This window comes from Empidonax traillii, unplaced genomic scaffold, assembly GCF_003031625.1.
Source record: "Empidonax traillii isolate 1590-97213 ecotype Southwest subspecies unplaced genomic scaffold, ASM303162v1 scaffold543:size1229247, whole genome shotgun sequence".
Classification (NCBI taxonomy): Eukaryota; Metazoa; Chordata; class Aves; order Passeriformes; family Tyrannidae; genus Empidonax; species Empidonax traillii.
The window spans coordinates 999,695-1,019,624 of NW_020955736.1; the positions used below are offsets into that span (position 1 = coordinate 999,695).

The window sequence follows — 19,930 nt, forward strand, 5'->3', positions numbered from 1 at the left end:
GTGCAGGCGATGCATTTACTCTGCTCCGTGTTTTTCCAGGTGTTGGCCTCTGGCTGCCCTTGGATAGCTCCTGGCTCCACCGTCCCGCAGAGAGCGGCTTCTCCAAGGCCCAGTACAGGGCAGCGAACTCCGCTAAACCATTCCTGCCTCCATAAGGATCCCATCCCATTTCCCATGTTTAATTCACCCTCGAGAGGCTCTGCTTCCCAGCCACCGCGCCGCTCTTTTGTCCTCGGTGCGAAGCCTCGGCTGAGCTGCTTTTTCACGTGTCAACACTCGCCCTTAATTAGCGCCCGCCGCTCACCGGGACATTCCCGCTCTCCAAAGGGCCGCGCGTGCGGCTGCTCGGACAAAGCGTGGGGGCCGCTGCGAGTGCCCGGACACCGGGACCACCCCCCGCTATTGCGGGTGTGCGACAGACAGACACACGGACCGCGTCCTTTGTTGTCGGGACAGAGCTATACCGGTGCTGCGCCAGGTCCCGCCCGGATAACGCCGCAGCAGCGCGGGGGGTCCGGCCCATTCGGACCACGAGCCCTGCCTCTCCCCGGGGGACGCCGCGATTCCCCGCACACCAGGTGCGGATCCCCGCCGATCCCTACGGACCCTCCGGCTCCCCCCGCCGGGGCGGGGCTGAGCTGTGCCCGCCCCGCCCGGAGCCGCCGCGCCTGCGCCGCTCTGCGCGGGACACCGGGAGTTCCGCGGCGGGCGGGCGGTGCCGGGACGGGCGCTGCGGGACGGGCGGGTGAGTCGCTGCGGGGACACGACGGGCCGGGCCGGGCCGGGGGAGCGCGTCCCGCAGAGCCGCCGCTCCCGCCAGGGCTCGGACTTCGTCTGCGGCCGCCCCAGGGGCGGGCGGGCTGAGCCTCCCGAACCTTCCCGCAGCCTCCGCCCGGAGACTTCGCCCCGCTCCGGACCGGCCGCGTCCCGCGCGGGGCGGCGGCGGGAGCGGCCCCTTTTTTTTGGGGGGGGACCCTGCCCTGCCCTGCCCTGCCCTGCCCGGCCGCTCTCGGGCACGCTGGGCGTTCCGCGTCGCTACCGCGGTATTGCCTCATCGCCTAAAAATACCCGCCGGGCGGGGGCTGCGCTGGGCAGGGCGGGTTTGGGCACCGGCGCTGGCGGGGGACGCGGAGCGTCCGCCCGGCCTGGCTCTCGGGGGTGCGGGGCAGTTCAGGTGCCGGCAGCCGCGGTGGTGTCCCAAAATAGTGTCTTTCACCCAGAGTGCGAGAGGCCAGTCCACATACAGAGCCGAGGTATTTGATTTCTGCGCAGAAGCGGGGGCTGGGTGGCAAATCCGCAGAGCCGGCGCCACGACTGTCAAAACTTTTCCCTATTTATACGTTTTAGCAAAGAGAGGTACTAATGTTCATTTGCTACAAGTTACATAGTTCTCTTATTCATGAGTTACTATCTTTTATTGGTTAAATGGTTGTCTTGCTTCATATGTTTATTAGTCTGTATGCTCAGTCTTTCTCTTCTTTTGGGCTGGTGGGTTTCTTGAGTTGGTGGTCTGTGAGTTGGTGGTCACAGTATCCCTATGCCAGAATTAAGTATTACCTTTTACCCAACCGGAGCTGATTCCAGCACAGTTGCTGAGTTGGCTTCGTTAGTTTCTTCCTTGTCTTGGGAGTTTTGCCTGATGCCCTTGAGGCCCTTAAGCTCTGCATTCTCTGTGTCCACTATCAGTACATCCTTCTCCCAAAGCTTTGTTAACCACTCCTTAGGTCTGAGATCACTGAAGAATGTAAGCTCCTAAACCCTAACAGGGCAATTCTACAGACAAGTAAGTTATCTTTCTAACACTTGGACATCAAGAGAGGGGACAGGTTTCTTTCCCAGTGCACAGCTCCTCTAGCCAGCTGCAGAGGAAGCGTGAATGCTGTGGTTTGTACTTGAGCACATCAGTCACATTCAGGCCATTAACTTTGATGTTCATCTCACTGTTAATTCACACTTGCCATTTCCCTGGAGCTTCCTGTCTCTCTGTGGCACGGTACAGTGCAGTTTTCAGCCGTGATTTCAGTGTGGTGCAGGGATAGACAGCACTGTGCTTTGAGCTGCTCTTGACTCAAGGAGCTTGTTCTGCCAAAGTTTGTCAGGCAGGCTGTCAGGGGAGGGGGCTGCGTGTGCTTGTGTGGGTATTTCTGCCCTTCACGGCAAGGGAAGCGTCACAGGTAGTTTCTGTTTTGTTTTTCTTGCATTAAAATAAAGCTCAGCTGTATTAACCGCAGTTCTTTGCTGAAATGAATTCATCTATTGAGGGCTGCCTCTTTGGAAGTTCTGGCTGTGAAACCACTACTGGGTCAGTGGTCCATCCTAGTGGGGCTGGTCACAGGGCTGGAGAGCCCCTGAAGCTCTGTGGGAAGGGCCAGGAGTGTCCTACCCCAGTTAATAGATATAGCTGTGGTGAGCTGCTGGCAGCTGCAGCTTCTTACCATGTTTTAAATTTAGTTTCCGGAGGTGGATGTTCAGGTCTGAGGTACTTCTTGTCGCTGATGCGAAAAATAAGTACCAAAATTCTTACCATTTAAAGTGGCAGCTAGGGATGCCGGTCACAAGTTGGTGGGAGAGGTGGTTTGTGTTGGTTGGGTTGACATGCTGAGCTGAAGTGCTTGCAGTGCGTCCTGATTGCCATGTCCTAATGGTTTTTGGTCATAATAAACATCAGTGTGCTGTACTGGATGATTTCTTCACCTTGAGAGATTAACGCAAACATTTCTTCCAAGTATAATTGCCGTTGTACTTTAGAAAAGAACAGCAGCTTTCACAGCTGACCAGTTCTGAATAACATTCGCGCACATTTGAGGCCAGCCTAATGTAGCCAAAGAGCTAATTTGAAGAGCTGCTTCATTGTGTCTGTCTCTTTTTACCAGCTCTGATGACAAGTTACAGAGAATCAACAAAAGCAGATGGCAGGAGGTGGCTCTTGTTGCTTTGGGGAGTAGCCCACTGGAGTGAAAGATTAGAAGATAAGCACATTAACACAAACTACAAAAAATTACCTTGGACTAAACACAAAAAAATACTTTGTGCCAAATCGTGTTAAAGCTGAATTGCAGAGAAGTTTGAAAAAATTATACTTTTTAAGCACTTCACTTTCACTCTGCTTACTTCATGCTGAGAGTTCTTTTTTAACAAGTGCAGTGCAGAGTTCCAAGAATAACGATCAGATATGCATATAAGGTCATCATGTACCAGCACAAGCTTGCCTGGTAGATATAGTGCTCTGGCAGAACATTTGTGGGAGGGGAAAAAAAGAAAAGACTGACCCTCATCTTGTGTGATATGTCAAAGGTGTGCAAAGGATAATGTTTTGACCTAATGCATAATAGCATCAGTTAAATTTAAGGCTGTCTAACCTTTCAAACCTGTTATGTGCATATTGACCACATTTTTTGGTCGTTATAGGGGCTTTCTGAAGGCTTATGTACTTTTCTACATAATGTGTCTCACGAGGATTTAACTTTAAAGATGAAAGAATACCAGTATTAAAAGCTGGAGGAATATGAATTAGTACTGAATAACTGGATGTGGATTTTCTCTTTTTTGGTCAGTGCTGCATGTTGTTTTGCCCTAACCTCTCTGTCTTGTTAAATTAGATGTCAAGACCACTTAAAAATTATATTAGTCTCGCTGTGCATGCTATTGTTTTCAGGATTATGATGGTTGTCACTGCTTAGTTTGATGCTCTCTAAAAGCCACACATGTCGTGACTGAGTCCCAGACCTGCAGGAGCAGAACATCATCTGTGGAACCTGTGCCTGGTGGTCTTCAGGAATAACTCTTTTGAACACAGTTGCAACTTAAAATTACTGTTTTCCGGGGGGGCTTGTACAATTGTAGAGTGGCGTTATTTTTTTTAAGGATGTTTTTGGCAGTTTCTGCCTTTTGCGACACACTGTAACTTTTTTTGGAGAGCTCAGGAGTGAGCACCTATAATGAGATCAGTGTGGGATCCTTCATTTCTTTTGACTCAGCAGACTAATCCTGTAGTATATTTAGTACTTGCAAATCCAGGATTTTCTTGCCAGCTAAACGATAATGATAATTCACAGTTTCTGAGGTGCTGCGCCAATATGTTGAGGTAAGGTAGGAAGGTGAGCCTGACAAATCTTGCCCCTTTCAGTAATGCACAGTTAAGGTGAAGGTCACTGAATGCCTGCAGTGGCAGTGCAGTTTTTCTGCAACCATCTCACAGTGCTGTGGAAAATCAGGGGAGTTTCAGCAGTGTCGATCAGAGGAGGAGTGTGATGTTTTTTCCTCGCCTTGCATAAGTATGGGCATATATTTTCAATTCACAGTGTTATTATTGTGGAATGTATTTTGTATGTTTATGAGAAAGTAACCTTGCTTCTGAACGTCTGGAACAGATGCGTGGTTCATGTGTCATTAAATTAGAAACTGCAGGAAAACAAAGAACCATCTGGAGACTTGGTGGGGGGGAGGTTGAGGTTTCTGGTTAAATGTATTATCTACACGGGAAAAAAATGTAGTGTTTCAGCTGCAAAAGGAGGGAAAGTGTGCTGGGTGTTTTATTTTGGTTCGTTTTGGTTTTAAACTGTCTTCTTTCCGTAATTAGGTGGTGCCCCAGAATGAAAGACATGGACAATATCCAAACTGTAAAGAAAGAATGGTAGGTGCCAGTTCTCCCCTCCCCATTCCCCCCTCCTTCCTTTCCCATTGCTGTCTGTGTGTCCTGTTATGACTTTTCAAACTTTTGTTAAATTCTAAAATTTAATATTTTTTCTGTATCCACCTGTTCCACACATACTGAAGGTTTCAAAAAAACGCTATTATTTTGCTGAAAGATTCCTCACATACCTGAAATGTTTTGTAGATGCAGGAAGCTCTGTAAATATTTTTATTTAAAATGGCAAAGCAGCCTTACAAATTGCTAACTCACTGTGCAGCTGTACATTTGATATAGAGGTGTTTGGTCTTCCAGTTCTGTTTCTGTGGTAAAGCATAGTGAATACCTAACATTAATGCTTCAAGTTTCTTTTGTTCTGTTAGAAAACTAATGGGGACAGCATACTTCTGAAATTTCTTCTTTAATGTTGTTGAGGTTTTCTTTTGTTTAAAAATGTTAATCTGTAGGGATTCTTAGTGTTGCGTAGATGCAATGCAGACAACTCCTTTTTATGCAAATGTATCAAATTACCATGCCAGTAAGCATTGCTGCTTTTGAATTCAATGCAGAGTTTTATGTAAAACTGGGTATCTTTCAAGAGCTGGGATTTTTTTTCCTGAGTTGCTTAAAATAGACTTTTCTGAATCTCCAATAGGAATAACTCCTGCAATGTTTACTAAAAGCTGCATAATCCTCTTACTATGCAAAGAACCTATACTGAAAGATAATCATTCATTCAGGTTGCATATTTCTGCATTTTGATTGGTGAAAATTTAACAGAAGCAGCTGTCACATACACAATGTTCTATAAAAAGATGTGGCTGATGCATCTTTTTTAATACCCTGGCAGTCTCCACAGTGTTGAAGGCTTCCATTGTATTTCTTCAGTGTGCTCCAGTGGTGTTGAGTCACTTGAGTTTCTCTAATGCACTTTCCAAAACAGTGATGGTGATGCTGGGAATGGGCAGGGTCAAGTGGGGGTAGGGGAGTAAATCCTAGGGCAATTTTCTTGTATATAGCAGAGGAACCTAAGCCTATATCATGGAAATGCTTTAAGGAAGGCCCTTCATTGGTGTGCAGTTAAATGTTTGATGGTTTGAATTACAAGTATGAATCACCTAACTTGCATTCCTTGTTCTGATACCGAGTTTAGAAGTTTTGCATAGATGAATTCACCTTTTCTATTGTCATTCTTTAACTTTGCTTCTGAAGTGCAAATAGTAGCAGTTAAGAGATTGAGAAGAAGTTTATAGAAAATGCACAACATAAAGTTGACCTGATGTTTTGTAACAGCCAAGTAAACTGTGTGCAGGGGAGTGAGGCTTCTACACCTTTTAGTTCTGAGCTTCTGGGGTTCCTGCTTGTCCTCTGTGTCCTCTGAGGAATCATTTTCGCTTGTGTCTTTGTTCTGCAGGGTGTGTAAATCAGGAACCGACAATCAGATTTTGAATGGTACAGAACAAAACTGTGACTACTTTGTAGATAACCTGTTTGAAGAAGCTCAGAAGGTTGGTGCTATGTGTGTGCCCCCAACTACAGTCAAGAATCAGGTAGGTAGTGAAGAAAAAAACCTCATATTTACTCAGTATGCTGTTTGACATAACAGCACTGATGACGACAGAATGTGCAGTGCTGTTATCCAGTACATCCGTAAATAAATTCTCACCGAATTCAGAGAGCTGTAGGAACAGCCTCTCATCTCTCAGTCAGCCAGGCCTGTGCTGCTGTACTTCTGGCTTTTACTAATTTATAGTGGGTTTAGTGTCATTCTAGAACTGATGCATTGGCTAGTGCAGTTCTGCTTTATTAGTAAGGAGAGTGACGTGAGCAGGAGTTCCAAGGAATGACGACTGCTATTACATAAGAAGTTATTTAAGGAGCTGCAGCCTTTTTGTGGAGAGGCATAGTCCATATATATTTCATTTCCTCTTATTCATATAATTATGGTAGTAGTGGGATGTTCAGTGTGGGTTTGTATCTTGGTGATTCTGTCCTTTTTTTTCTGTTACTCACAAAAGACTGCTAAGGGGAGGGAGAAAAGGCCGCGTAGAACAAAGATGTCATGAAGAAATGTTGAGTGGGCATTGCTGGAAATGATGTTCACGAGTCCCTAACTGAACCTGGAAAAAAAAGGAATTTCAGGAGCAGGATGTTAAATTGCAGTTCTGAAATGGTGTTGCGTGGCATTACTTGTGTCAGTGCCTAAATGGGAAATTGGTGTGGAATAATTAGCCCATGCTAAATTTGCATACTGGCTCACTGTAGAGGAACCTTCCCATAATTAGAACTCCTTCCTTATGCATTGCTGCTATAAGACACAAGAGTTTTTGAAGGAATCTAATCTTGCTGAGTGCTATAAACTTTTTTTGACAGACTACCCAACTGAAAAGAAAGAATTTTATTCAGCAGTTTGCACATGCCTGTTTTTTTATGTAGCAATCATCTAACAAGTCAAAATGCAAAAAAGGAAAAAATAAAAGATAAAATTGTCAGGTACCATAAAGCCTAGTTCAACCTAATTTCTAGCTGAGGTGAATTCTGCATTCATATCTGCTTCATATACCTCACCTGTGGCCAAGTGTCTGTCAAGACAAGGTTATTTCAGGGATCTAAAATATTCAGACCTGGATAATCAAATGCTTCCTTAAATGGCATGATGCATAAATATGAAAATACAGTCCCAAATATATCCATGTTACAGTTGGGGAGATTTTAGTAAACAGTGTGAAGGCTACAAGTTTGAGTAGGGGATGATTTCTGGCAAAGTCAGCGAATCACTGAGAAATTATTTTTCCATTCGCCTGACACCAAGGTTTTGAATATACCCAGGAATTCCAGGCTAACAGAAATGTATGACTGTGTGAAAGCGAAATTTCTGGCACTTGCTTCATTTTCTGAGTGAAAGGCTTCTGCATGCATTATCTCAATGCCTTTACTTTGAGAAAATCTTCCTGAATGATCAGAACAGGACTTTAACCCCGGTAAATCCCAACTGGACTGTTCTGGCAGTTGGTGTTCCAACACCAGGCATGTGTGCTCTCAAATGAGCTCTCGAGGAGTTGCAGCTGGCTGGAATCATCCAGCTCCCTTTTTTTTTCTTTTTTTTTTTCTCCTCCTTTCTGAATTGAAGGAGTGTTCTTGACCTGGGAAAGCAGAATGATCGGGGGAAGGTTTATTTCTGACCCTGACTGACACAAGATCCTTAGAAATGTCGCTTACCCCTTGCAGTTGCTGTGCCTGTTGGCACGGGGCCAAGGCAGATTACAGTGAGCCTGCTCTCAGTATTTTTAGTCCATAGAGTGGATGATTTATAATCACAGGGTACTGTGGGTATACCAAGCTGCTTTTACATCAGTGTTACAATGAGACTCGTCCTTACTTTGTAGGTTGATGTTATCATTAAACTTTGGAAAAACGGGTTTACGGTAAACGACAGCGAACTGCGGAGCTACACTGATGCTGCAAACCAGCAGTTCTTGGACTCCATTAAAAAGGGGTGAGCAAGTTTTGTGTTCTTAACCAGCCTGAGTTCATGTGCTTCGGGCAGCACTTAGCTAATGCTCCAGACTTTTTACGTGGCTCCTTGGCTTTGCTGCACTGCGGTGTCCCTGTAGGAGCGCAGGCCCTGCTGGTCTCGTTCCTGCAGCGCTAATGGCTGTTGGAACATCAACAGGTGTAATACAGCTTTCAGTGGCGGTAGTTGCGCAGTTGCTGATGAATAGATAAAAGGCAGGGTTGGTGGGGGGCACAGCAGGTGCAGAACAAAATAAAGAATAAATCAGTGCCCAGTAAGAGCTGCTGATCAAATGGTATTTTGACTAATGAACTCAATTGCACAAGTGGTCGAGCATTTCTGGTTTTATGGTCTTTGTTTTCTTTTTGTTGGTGCAAAGCCTTAAATGGGCACAGATGGTCCATGTAACATCAAGAAACTCTGATCAGTCGTACATTTCAGACATTTTTCCTAGTACAAATTTGCTATTTCAGTCATTTTGCCTGTACACAGAAATCTTACATTTATCCCTGTGTTAACAGTCTTGCCTTTACCCTTGTGTTAAAAGTTAACATGCTGTCCTGATTTCTCCTAGTGTTTGTATTAGTTGTTTTAAAAAAGCAGGTTGACCATACAGACCAATGTGATTTTGAACCTTTAATTTGTAGTCTGTTTTCTCACCCCATACAGATGGAGAGGATAATATAATTCAATAACTCCTTATCAAGTGTGTTAAATTACTAAGCCGCTGTATTTTTCTTTTCAATACTTTGCTAGCCCATGAAAAAATACTGATTTTATACTATGTCTCCTCTATGGCTGTCATCTGTGTTAGTTATAATAGCAATTAACTGCACTGTTTAAAGCTCTTTGTGTTCTTTGTGTGCATTCATCAAAAGTTTGCCACCTTTCTTCCCTGTTTGCCTGTTAAGATGCTAATTATGGGATGGTTTCTGCATAATCACTGATGGCAGAGAAAGCAGTTAGTACAGCCTCTCTGCCAGCTGAGCCCCTCCACCCCAAATTGTACTGTCTGCATCAGAGCTCACAGACAAAGGCATTGTTGTTTTCTGCTTAATGAAATTAAAGCATCACCAAGGTGATGTTGTTGCACTAAAGAGTGTGGCTATTAGTGATGATCTAATTTTTAAAAGCTGTGGTTTTTTGTAATTAACCACATTGTGTCTAAACTCCGTTCTTTCTCTTTATAAGCCAATTGTCTTTTTTTTTTCTTGTTTTACTATAGGGATAAAATAATTCAGCCTTTTTGCAGCAATGTGTGGCAATACTGACCTTCCTACACATCCTGTCCTTAAAAGTGGTAACTGCTGAGTAAACTTGATCATCATTCAACAAACTTTTTTTTTTTTTTTTCTGTTCCATTTCTAGTTAATTTGCAGTTCAGGAACTTGAAGTTGTTTATGTACCATGCACTTAACATAACTCTTAGTAAATTCTTGGTAATTATTTTTTTTAAGCATCATCCTTGAAAGGCTAAATGTAGAGCAAGTATTAATCATTAATCTATTTTGTATACTGAAAACAGTATAATTGTTCTTTATCTGACATGTCTTTTTTTTCTTTCTTAAGGGAACTGCCTTTTGAGCTACGAAAAGTTTTTGATAAGGAGGAAGTAGATGTGAAAGTGGAAGATAAAAAAGATAAGGTGTATTTGTCATCCAAAAAGCCAATGTTTCATCCCTTTTCTGGTCATGGTTACAGATTAGGAAGGTGAGTAGTCTGACATGCTCTATGACTGAGTAGTTGAAGGGAACTGTACCTTAGGTTAAGGATTATAATTCAGGTTGGAAGTGACCTCTGGAATCTTCTGATCTAAGCTGCTGCTCAAAGAAGGCCAGCTGCAGGGGCAGACAAGGTTGCTCAGGCTTTTGTCCAACTGGGTCTTGAAATGCTGCAAGAGTGAAAAGCTGCACAGCCTGCTTCAGTGCTGGACTGTCTTTATGGGAAAGAAGTTTTTCCTTATATCCAGTCTGAATGTCTCTTGTTTGAATTTCTGTCCACCATGAAGAGCCTGGCCCCCTGCTCCTGCTGGCCTCCTGCAGACCCTGGCAGGCTGTTTGTAGGTGCCCTGCAACCACCACCATCATCCACAGGCTGGAAAAGCACCTCTCCTCAGCCTCTGCTCACAGGGTGAATGTTCCATCCTGCAGCGGTCTTGGTGTAGCTCCATGAAACCTGGAACTTGGGGGATAATTGGCTGTGTTAATACAGACAGGATGCTGGTGGCTTTCTTTGTTGGAGCTCACAATATTAGCAGAACTGTTTCCAGCTGAAAAGCTGTCACTCTTCTGTAATTTAAGAGAAAAGAATCTCTTTTAAAGCTTTATGTTTGAGAAGAGGGGAGTATGACAATCCCATAAAGGAAACTGAAGAAGTAAAAAGTTATTTTGTGTTCTCCTAAAGTTGCTCAATATTTAGTCATGCATATGTTGCAGTTGAGGCATTTTGGCATGTTATGATGATCCTCTTTACTCCATGTCTCTCTTGTAGTTGGAGAGTGTCAGCCACTAATGCCAGTGCTAAAACTGGGCTTGATTTACGACCCAACCATGTTGCATTTTGGCCAGCTGTTGTAGAGGGACAGGCCAGGAGTTCATGTATTTGATCTCTGTGATTTTTCCTTACTCCAACCAGATTATCTGCTTCACATATTCTTGTCATGAAAGATTTACGTGCCTATAAAAGCAGGCTTCAGCTTAGGGAACAGGACACTTTCAGTGACCAGGAGCCTGCAGGATCCTGCAGAGGTAGGAGTGCTGAGTGACCTGCAGGCTGGGGTTGTAGGCTGTGGTGAAGCTTTAGGTGAGCATCTTGTTTCAATTAAGTGGGAAGGGTTTGGCTGCTAAGGTCTGGTGCTTGTGCTGAGGGAAAACATGACCTGGGCAGGAACAGATGAGGCAGGGGAAGAAGGTAATGTGCAGAGCAAGAGCCTGATAACAGTAAAGGGTGAGTGGTTCCAGACTTCAGAGAAACAAGTATCTGTTTTATCAGTTTCATCTGTTCCTGTAGCACAGTCAATTCAGTTGTTCCATGCTTGAGTAGACACAGTCAGTAGGGAAAACCTTCCCTTGAGAGATGAACGAGACACTGCAAGACTGTCTTTTGGTGGCACTGAAATCCTGAGCAAGTGAGGGTCAAAAACTTAACCTTATTTATGTATGTAGCAAAACCAAACAGACCCCCAGTGTGCTGGGTTTCTGCTGCTAACCAGTGCTAAATGGTAGGTTGTTCAGCTGCTTGTTTTGCTCTGCCCTGCCTACAGCAAGTAATGATCTTGCTTCCCGGTAGGCAGGTTAGGATTTGGAAATGTGCTAATTTGTGAATTTCGATTGACTGGTCTTGTACACTGAGTCTTGTACATTGAATCCTACAACTTGTTCAGCATTTCTTTTTTTTTTTTGTTTCCTACTTTTCTGGTCTATTCTGTGCTATGCTATCAGAGCCTGTTCTTTGAAGACAAGTAAATATTTTTGCTGATGTTGGAAACATCAGCAGGAAATGCTCCTATTCCATAAACTAGTGCTCGCTTTCTGCTCTTAATAAATGTTCGTTGCATGTACACTTGCAGCAGAAAAGTTTAATGGAGAAATAGTAGAGCTGTCTGAGACCTGGGACAAGTTTTAAGCTATAGAACTCCTTTTCTACAGTTGCATTTGTGTGATTAGTCAGAAGTGAGAGAGGCAAGTGACCGAAGAGTTTATTTCAGCTTATGGCTATCTAAACTTGTGCCTATCAAACACTTTAATAGTCTATTTTGCCAGTGATCCCAGGTGGAGGAACTTTGTGGTGCATGCCACCATTATGAATTGGTCTGTTGGCTGGCTCTTTAAAGCTTTTTTTTGGAGGAAAGCTAGAGGAACTAGAAATGATAAGTATATTGATACAGCTCAAATAAGCTTGATCCTCCACCTTTTTGTTTTACAGGAGAAACAAATGAGACTTACCAGAATTTCCCAATGTACCTTATAAACCTGTATAACTAATGGATATATTCTATCTACCACCATTCAGCTGCATTCTGTAGTTTGGGATTATGACTAGATTTGTTACTGCACTTCTCTGTTGAGCTTATCAGTGCATCGTTAGGACTCCCTCAGAAACACATTAATTAAACTATTGACTTGCAGCAAAGTGGGCTTGCTCTATAACCTCATTAGGGTAAAGCATTGTGTGTCAAGCTTCTTACCCATCAATTGGGGTAAGGTGTGACACCTCACTCCTGGCTTTTTCTTTTCAGAAGATTGACAAGGATGCCCTTATGTCTCTTTGATCATTAGTTTACATCTTCCGTTGATAATCTTATAAAAGGAATAAGCCTTTAAAAGGAATTGCAGTGCTTCAATGTCAGGCTACTAAGAGATTCTTAGTTTGTGACTAAGTCAAAGCTCCTACCACTAGATGGCTTTATCTGTCAGTTCTTCAAGAGCAAAGTTGTTACGTATAGAAACCTTGATGAATACAGCTCTTCTGGCTCTTCCAGCTTCAGTTAATGTGTTGGCTTCAACTTCACACAGACTTGCTATTGGAAGAATCATCTCCAGTGCCTATCATAAATTGAGATATGACCTTGGGGGAAGCTGGTTTGAGAAGGACACCAAAATCTGTATCCATGGGAGACAGTTGTCTGAGCCACAACTGTGACTGATGTAGTTCAGCCCAGGCTGGGCCAGACTCTGGGCAGCTGCACAGCCCAGCACCTCTGCAGCCTGTGCTGTGCACGGGAGTGCTGCAGTGTCTGAGCTGGGAACTGAACACCTCTGAGCAAATAGACAGCAGAAGCTGATCATTGTTGGACTGAAGTATGACTTGAAATATTTTATGCTTTTTTTGCTCTGCTCACAAGACTGTTTAACGTTGTCTTGCTGGTGCTCAAGCTTTTCATCCTGATCCAGAGAGCAATTAAGTTTTATTCTGTACTGAGGTCAAGCATGAACAGAAGCTGGGTGTGAGATAGTGAGGCAGGTGGTGGTGGTAGGAAGTCGCCTGCACTTGGAATACCACAGTATTTTACAGATGTGCATCTTGGTGCTAAGTTCTTGTGGCCCAGCTGATTTCTATGTAATCCAAAACAGTTTGAAGCCTCTTACCTGCCTCCAGTTCTGTCAAATCATTGAGCAGCTTTTATCACTCAGTTGGGGATGAGATTTCTTGATTCTCATTCTTTTTGCTAAGTTTCAATGGCAGAAATAAAAAGTGTCTCTACTGGTTGGTACTCTAGAAGTTAGGGCAGCACTTAACTAGGCAGTGGGCAATAAGAGTTTTTGAAATACCTCAGACTAAGAACTTGAGCCCAAGACTCTAACTTTATTGGCCTCAATATATTAAGTCATTAACCATCTTTGTTTTAATAATAAATTGAGACTTTTCTGCTTTATGATTAAACTAAGACACGTACAAGAACATAAAGCAGATGTGCAGTATAGTTATTATTCCGTGGCCATCAGTTACCCAATTCTCTCTCAAGAAACTGTAACTCATCAATTTTCTATGCAAAGAGAAAGCTTTTCTACAAAGCACTGCTAAGTGTTCGTGTAGTCAGTGACCACAGCTGAGCCTAGAGGAGATATGCTAACTCCTTAAATCACTGCTATGGCTCTGCAAGCAAACATCTGGTTATACTCACAGGAGCTGAGGATGTGCCCATTGGATCAGCCCCGACAGCGGCTTAAACAGTACATGCTGAAAAGGCCTGATCACGAAAGAAGCACTCAGCTCTAGACATTTCTTCAGAATAAAAATTTTTGCCAGTAATTTTTTGTTGTTTGGTTTTTTAAGATCACAGTCTTGGACTGAGGCCCCTGTATTTTGTCAAATCATCTTGTGTATCTTTGCGCCTATGGGAGGGTCAGCTGTACAAAGTGCTTTAGAAAGATAAAATCCGAATGCTGTCTGCATCAGCCTGGATTTTTCACATTAAGTCAATTGCTCTGATAGATGAGTAATTCTTCTAAGCTGAGATAGATGATGCTGGAGTTTAAATCAAGACTAACAACATTCAGTTAAATTGAATTACTGTAATCACATTACGATGAAAATTAACTTTGAGTATGTAAATTCAGTACTCAACCCCCTTAAAGTTTCACCTGTGTGCTTAGAGTACAAAAATGCAGGAAGCATCTTCAGACTGTTTCGTCTCTTGTCTATTCATATTTAATCCTTCAGTCTTATAAAAATGTTAAATATGAGCAAACTGAAATCCTTTACCATGTTGAAGTCTTTAAGTGAAAGTATTGGCATACAGTTGAAGAAAAGATGATATTTATGTTGGTGTTTCTGAATTTGTTAAAATAAGAAACCATCAGTGCACCCTGGTACAGGGCAGAGAGCTCCAGAAGCAGAGGTCTGGAGGGAGAGTCAAGCTTACATGTGTACCCAGAAGCCGTAACCTCATATGGCTTTTCTTTTCAGTGCTACTCCAAAGATAATCTGTAAAGTACGAGACGATCATCAAGGACTTGATGACAAAAGACACCTGCCTTTAGTACCCTTGAATGATTTGGAGCCTATCACTAACATCCAGATCTGGTTAGCTGATGGGGAAAGGATAATTCAGAAATTCAATGTTTCTCACAGGTAAGATTTGTTTTAGTGCTGTCATATATATTTACATCTGAACTATTTGTGTTATGTCTGTACACATAAGTCTCTGATTTCTGTGGATAATCTATCTTCTCAGTTCATTTAGTGTTGGTCTGCTCTTCAGCTGCGTCTAGAAAACCTCTGAAATTTTGAGAAATCTTTTAGCTGAGAAGAGAGGAGAATAAGAGGAATGTGAACTGATGTTAGTAGTCAGTTCATAACTGAGCATAAAGGAAAATCTGAGGAAACTGTAGAAGTTCTTTGTAGGTTAATGGAAGTTAGGGTGGTATTGCTCATTACTAGAGGAAACAGCTTTTAAGATGACAGATTTCACAAAACAACTACATCTGGAGCAAATGGCTTAGTAAAAAGCCTGCTAGTCACTGGACATAGCACCCCAGGTGGGAGCTGGAGAATGTGACTTAGAGCTGAGCCAGAGAGAGCTCTGGGGAGGGCCAGAGTCAGTGCACTGGGCAGGGGAGGGTCATCTCCTGCATGTCAGTGTGGACAGAATAGAATGCACCCAGTGTGTTTAATTATTAATTAGTAAAATCTCCAGTTCCCAAGGAAGCTTATAAATTGAATAATGGCAGAAGGTGTCAGAACAGCACATGTATACAGGATCTTTGAGAAAGTAGGATTAACACTTTAGCATTCGATTGTAGAACTACCGTTGTTAGAGACCTTTCACAAATCTGTAATTTGAGAAATTACTCCAGCACTATACAGTCATGTCATGTAAAGGATATGTTGACTGTGCTTCTCTGTGAAGCAATTTGAAGGTATCACAGATTTAATACAACCCAGGCTGCTCTCAAGATAAGCTGTGTATGTCTATGGCTGGTCAGAAGAAAAGCTCAGCAGTGGAAGGTTAATGACTGTAGTTTTTTCTTTGCCTTGTACTGATGTATTACTGTTAGTGGCCCGAGGTATGAACTGAAAGAGTGTTGTGATGTACTGTTGAAGAGTCAATTGCTATTTTAATTATAAATACTTAATTGAAGGGCTTAATATCTTAACTATTCCGGGTTTCACACATTTAAGTATATTTAGAAGCTTTCTGTGTTCCTGAAAAATAGCAGTTTGAACAGCTGCTAAATGCTTTTGAGAGGGGAAAAAAAAAGTCTGAGATAAGCAGGACAACAGCCTTAGTGATGCACTGCTCTTTTTGAAGTAACGTGCAATAAATATTTTAATATAACATATCCTCTTGCCACAAGACCAGCATGTTTGTGCTGTGCACAGTATTTGTGTATGACCCAATAAGAACTAGAGGGAAATCCTTTTAGAGTGCACATCCTTGAGTGTGATGATTGCACAGAGAGCACTCCTTTCAGTGGAGACACAGAATACAGTCAAATATTTGTTAGCTAAACTGTAGATTAATAACATTTAGCACGTATGTTGTAGTGTCTAGGTAAATTGATTACTTCTACCTTTTCGCAGATAGAATGTGTATGTGCCACAGGAACTGCTGCTTTAGATGTGACTTGATTTCTGCTGAAAGATTGGAGCAGAAGTGCAGGTACCACTGTAGAGCTGCAGTACGGGGAATCAAGAGTGTAGCAATTAGCAGAGTAGAGCTGTAGGAATAGCACACAGAGCTGCCTCTTGGATCTAGTTGTGTCCCTTCTTGAGCACTTGCTAAGTCCGTGTGACCCTGGAGTGTTGGGCATGGAGCCTGGAACGCTGGCTTTCTAAAGCAGAGAGCTGGTGGCTAATTGCCCGAGTTGCTCCTGGAACACAGTGTGAACTTTGGTATAATGCTTGTAAACACATGTAAATGTCCAACCAAAAATTTAGTCCTGCTTGAGGCTTTTCAGGCTCGAGGCTTTTAAGACCAAGCAGTGTCTCTTAAGGGAGGCCTGAATGCACAGGAACTGGTTTTTGTTATGCTGGCGAATCTGCCCTGGTGAGTAAGTATGGCTGAGGCACAGAAATTTGGTCATCTGTGCTGCTAAACTGTTAGGATGGCTCTCCCTCAAGCTAGCCAGCACATTCTCTGTTGATATCTAGCCATGGCTCAGATGGTAGCTCAGGTCATGGACACACAGGAGGCAGTAAACCTCATGGGCTACACTGGGAATGGGGGAGAGAAAGGGTAAGTTTAGTAAGTTGCCAGTAGCCAGAGTCTACCAGCTGGCCTCAGGACCAGAGAGTGGACACTGACACTATTTATTTTATTGATGTAGATGTATCCTCTCATCTTCATTTTCCAATTAAATTGGTCAGTCGTGATTGTTCCATAGCAAAACTTCTGTCTTGATCACTTCTTGCAAGGTTCTTAACACTTCAGTAGGCAGCTTAAATCTGCAATGAATTCACCACTGCACCTGCTTTGGTAGAATGAGACTATGTTTATACCCAGTTCATGTATCAGCTATCCAGACAATTTTTGCAAACCCTTTTTCTTGATTTTTATTATGGTTCTGCTACATGTACCACATGCTGGAGGCATCTTTATTCGAGCTCTTGGCTACGGAATCCTCAGGTAAGAGCTCCACCAGCTGGCTAGGAAATGGTAGGCTTGTGTAAATTCTGGCTGAGCCATGGTGAAGCATTTGAGTGCTCAGAATAAGATACTCATCCCTGTTCCCTTGGGAGTACTCTCAGAGCATGCAAACCTTAGTCCTTACCTCCCAGGTGGATCAGGCATTTCAGGATACCACCCCATCTTTATTCTTCCAGTTCTCTGCCATCTGGCATTACATGAAGTGGTGTCTCATTCTCGTCCTGTGGTGGCTGTGGGTGTTGGTGCACGTTGTCTGTGTTGGGATTGCAGTGCCAAAACTCTAATGCCGAGTTTTCTTCTTTTCTTCTCAGAATAAGCCATGTCAGAGACTTCATAACAAAGTATCAAGGATCAGAGGGAAGTGTTCCCTTCACACTGACAACTTCTCTGCCCTTTCGAGAGCTGCAAGATGAGACACTCACGCTGGGGGAAGCAGAGTTGCAAAATGCTGTTGTTGTTCAGAGACTTCGGAAAACAACTGAACCTTTCAGGCTCTTAGTGATAAAAGCCCCTGACAATGACTATAAAACTGCTGCTACCCCTAATGGACAACTCAAGAACGAGCAAAAAAATGCTGTCAGTAGCACAAGATCAAATTAGCTTTTAACTGGCCAAAAACTAGATGCAGGGGAAACTAGGCAAAACCAAAAATGTAACCAGCAATATGTGGATGCCCTCACATCCTCATGCACTGTGCTCTTGGAGAGCAGTATGGGTGCTGTGCTATCATCTGCTGTAAGAGGTATTTTCAGCTAGACTGGATGGTCAGAGCCTGGCTGTATAACATAGCAGAGGTAACTGTACAGCAGATCATCCTTAGAATTTCCTTAGGTACAAAGCTTTGTCGTTATTTAATGAGTGGGTTTAGGTGGAACAGTTCTCTAAGACTTAATTACTACTGATAGCATCGTTTAGGGAAAAACAGTATTTATTTTTGCACTTTGGACTAAACTGAAGTATTTCACTTACATTGTGATGTAAACTGTTGCAGTTTGCATTGTTCTCACAGTAACTTTTAGACAACAGATGCTGCAGGGAAGCTCACATTTGGACTCTTAACTTGAAAATCTTCAGGATCTTTGGGATTTAACTTTTATCACAAGATCTGCAGTGTAATAATGTTCTGTCAAGTCTTTACATGGTGGTAGGTGCATGTGTGAGAAGATAGGAATGAGGTAGTCTGGTGCATGCTGCATATGAAGTGCCTCCAAGTAAGCTCTGAAGGAATTGTTATTACCAATGATTGAAGTGGTTTCTGCCTCTTCTGGGCTGCTACAGGTGTCTTACAGATCAGGTGATGTTAAACTACCTAGCTCATTAGCACAGAGATCCACTTTTAGCTTTGTCACAGAAAAACTTCTGCTTTTCTGGCACTACCATACAGGAGTAGTGGCTTACGGTTTGTGTTCTTTATCTGCCTCTGCCCTGAGCTGACCAGCTATTGAGACAGTAATTACATGTAGCTGAGTTTCAAATATATTGAAAATCCTTATTTGAAAACTGAGGTTTTTCTCCACCCCCCGCCCCATCTTTTATTTTGCTATTCATGTACTTGAGGCATAAAAATTGTAGCCAACTATTCCATGTTTTGCTAAAAGAGAAATCTACATAAAGACTAAATATTTTGTACTGTGTTTACTAAGCATGTGGGTTTGTGAATGGAACTAAAGTCTCTAGGTAAGACTTATCTCAGGACCTTTGGTAGATGCTGATTAATCTGTACTACCTAAGCCAGTGGATGATTGTTGGGGTTGTACTTCTCTTGCGTGGTTAAATGAAAGATGGTTTTGGGGTTTCCTGGTTCTGTTCTAAATAGAAAATTGCTTCACTGGAGTGACTTGTATTCATTCTGTCTGAAAACTGGGAGACTTCAACCTATTGGTGTATTTACTTCCCAGGGATATAAAAGTGGTTTGCTTCAGCATCTCTCCTGGTGTGTTTAAGCATCATGAAATCAAAGTCAACTGCACAAATATCTATTCAGTGTTCTCAGAAAGCAAGTTCTCTGAAAACCATGCAGTTCACTATTTCAGTGCTATAAACTTCATGTGCTACTGTGTCATTTGGGTTTGTGGAGCAGGTAATACAATTGAATTTTCTTGGCTCTTGCACTGACTCCTCACCTATGTGAAAAACAGGAAGAAATGTGCAGACAAATCCACCAGTAAAATTGTCAAGACAAATCACCTGGAGACTCAGATCCAACCGTAAGTTCTCAGAGCTTCCTGAAGAGTAAATTTTATTAATCAGTGCTTTTGAATTTGCCCTAATGTAAAAATAAGTGTTGGAAAACAACACGTTTTTGATTGTGAGTTCAGTTCTTCTCTAAAAGGTGCATGAAATGTTAAAGTGTACTATTCAAGCATTGGCAACACAGAAATTCAAAGAAATAATTAGTGTCAGATTGAAATTGAAGGAGAAAGTGTCAAATTGTAGGTAAACCCATTTAGCTTGCTGTCCTTCAGAAAGTATTTTGTATTTCAACATTGATTCATGTCTGGTGCCAGCATTTTAAGAGATTGCACAGCTTGGTTCTACCAGGCTGTATATTGTGCTTTACTCAAGTCAGCTGTGTCTGGCTAAAGCTTTGGTGTACTCGAATGTGCATTTGCAGTTTGAAAGTGTCTTGATCCTAATTACAAAATGAGAGCGAACCTTTGAAAAGTCTAGAATGATGCTGACTGCACTAATCCCG

The 19,930-nt window shown here is 42.8% G+C and overlaps 1 protein-coding gene across 4 annotated transcripts; it reads left to right on the forward strand.

Moving 5' to 3' along the window:
- The first annotated feature begins 680 nt into the window (after positions 1–680).
- UBXN2A (UBX domain protein 2A) lies at positions 681–19,159 on the forward strand. 4 transcript variants are annotated; one of them, XM_027897469.1, is made up of 7 exons: positions 681–745; positions 4,580–4,633; positions 6,045–6,180; positions 8,017–8,126; positions 9,714–9,854; positions 14,553–14,717; positions 17,547–19,159. In XM_027897469.1, exons 2-7 carry the CDS (start codon positions 4,593–4,595, stop codon positions 17,833–17,835), a joined length of 882 nt encoding a protein of 293 aa, XP_027753270.1. In that variant the 5' UTR covers positions 681–745; positions 4,580–4,592; the 3' UTR covers positions 17,836–19,159. The 4 variants fall into 4 exon arrangements, with proteins under 4 accessions (XP_027753270.1, XP_027753273.1, XP_027753272.1 ...); XM_027897472.1 differs by having other exon boundaries at positions 691–745; positions 6,045–6,097; XM_027897471.1 differs by lacking the exon at positions 681–745 and adding an exon at positions 1,152–1,253.
- Positions 19,160–19,930: the final 771 nt, after the last annotated feature.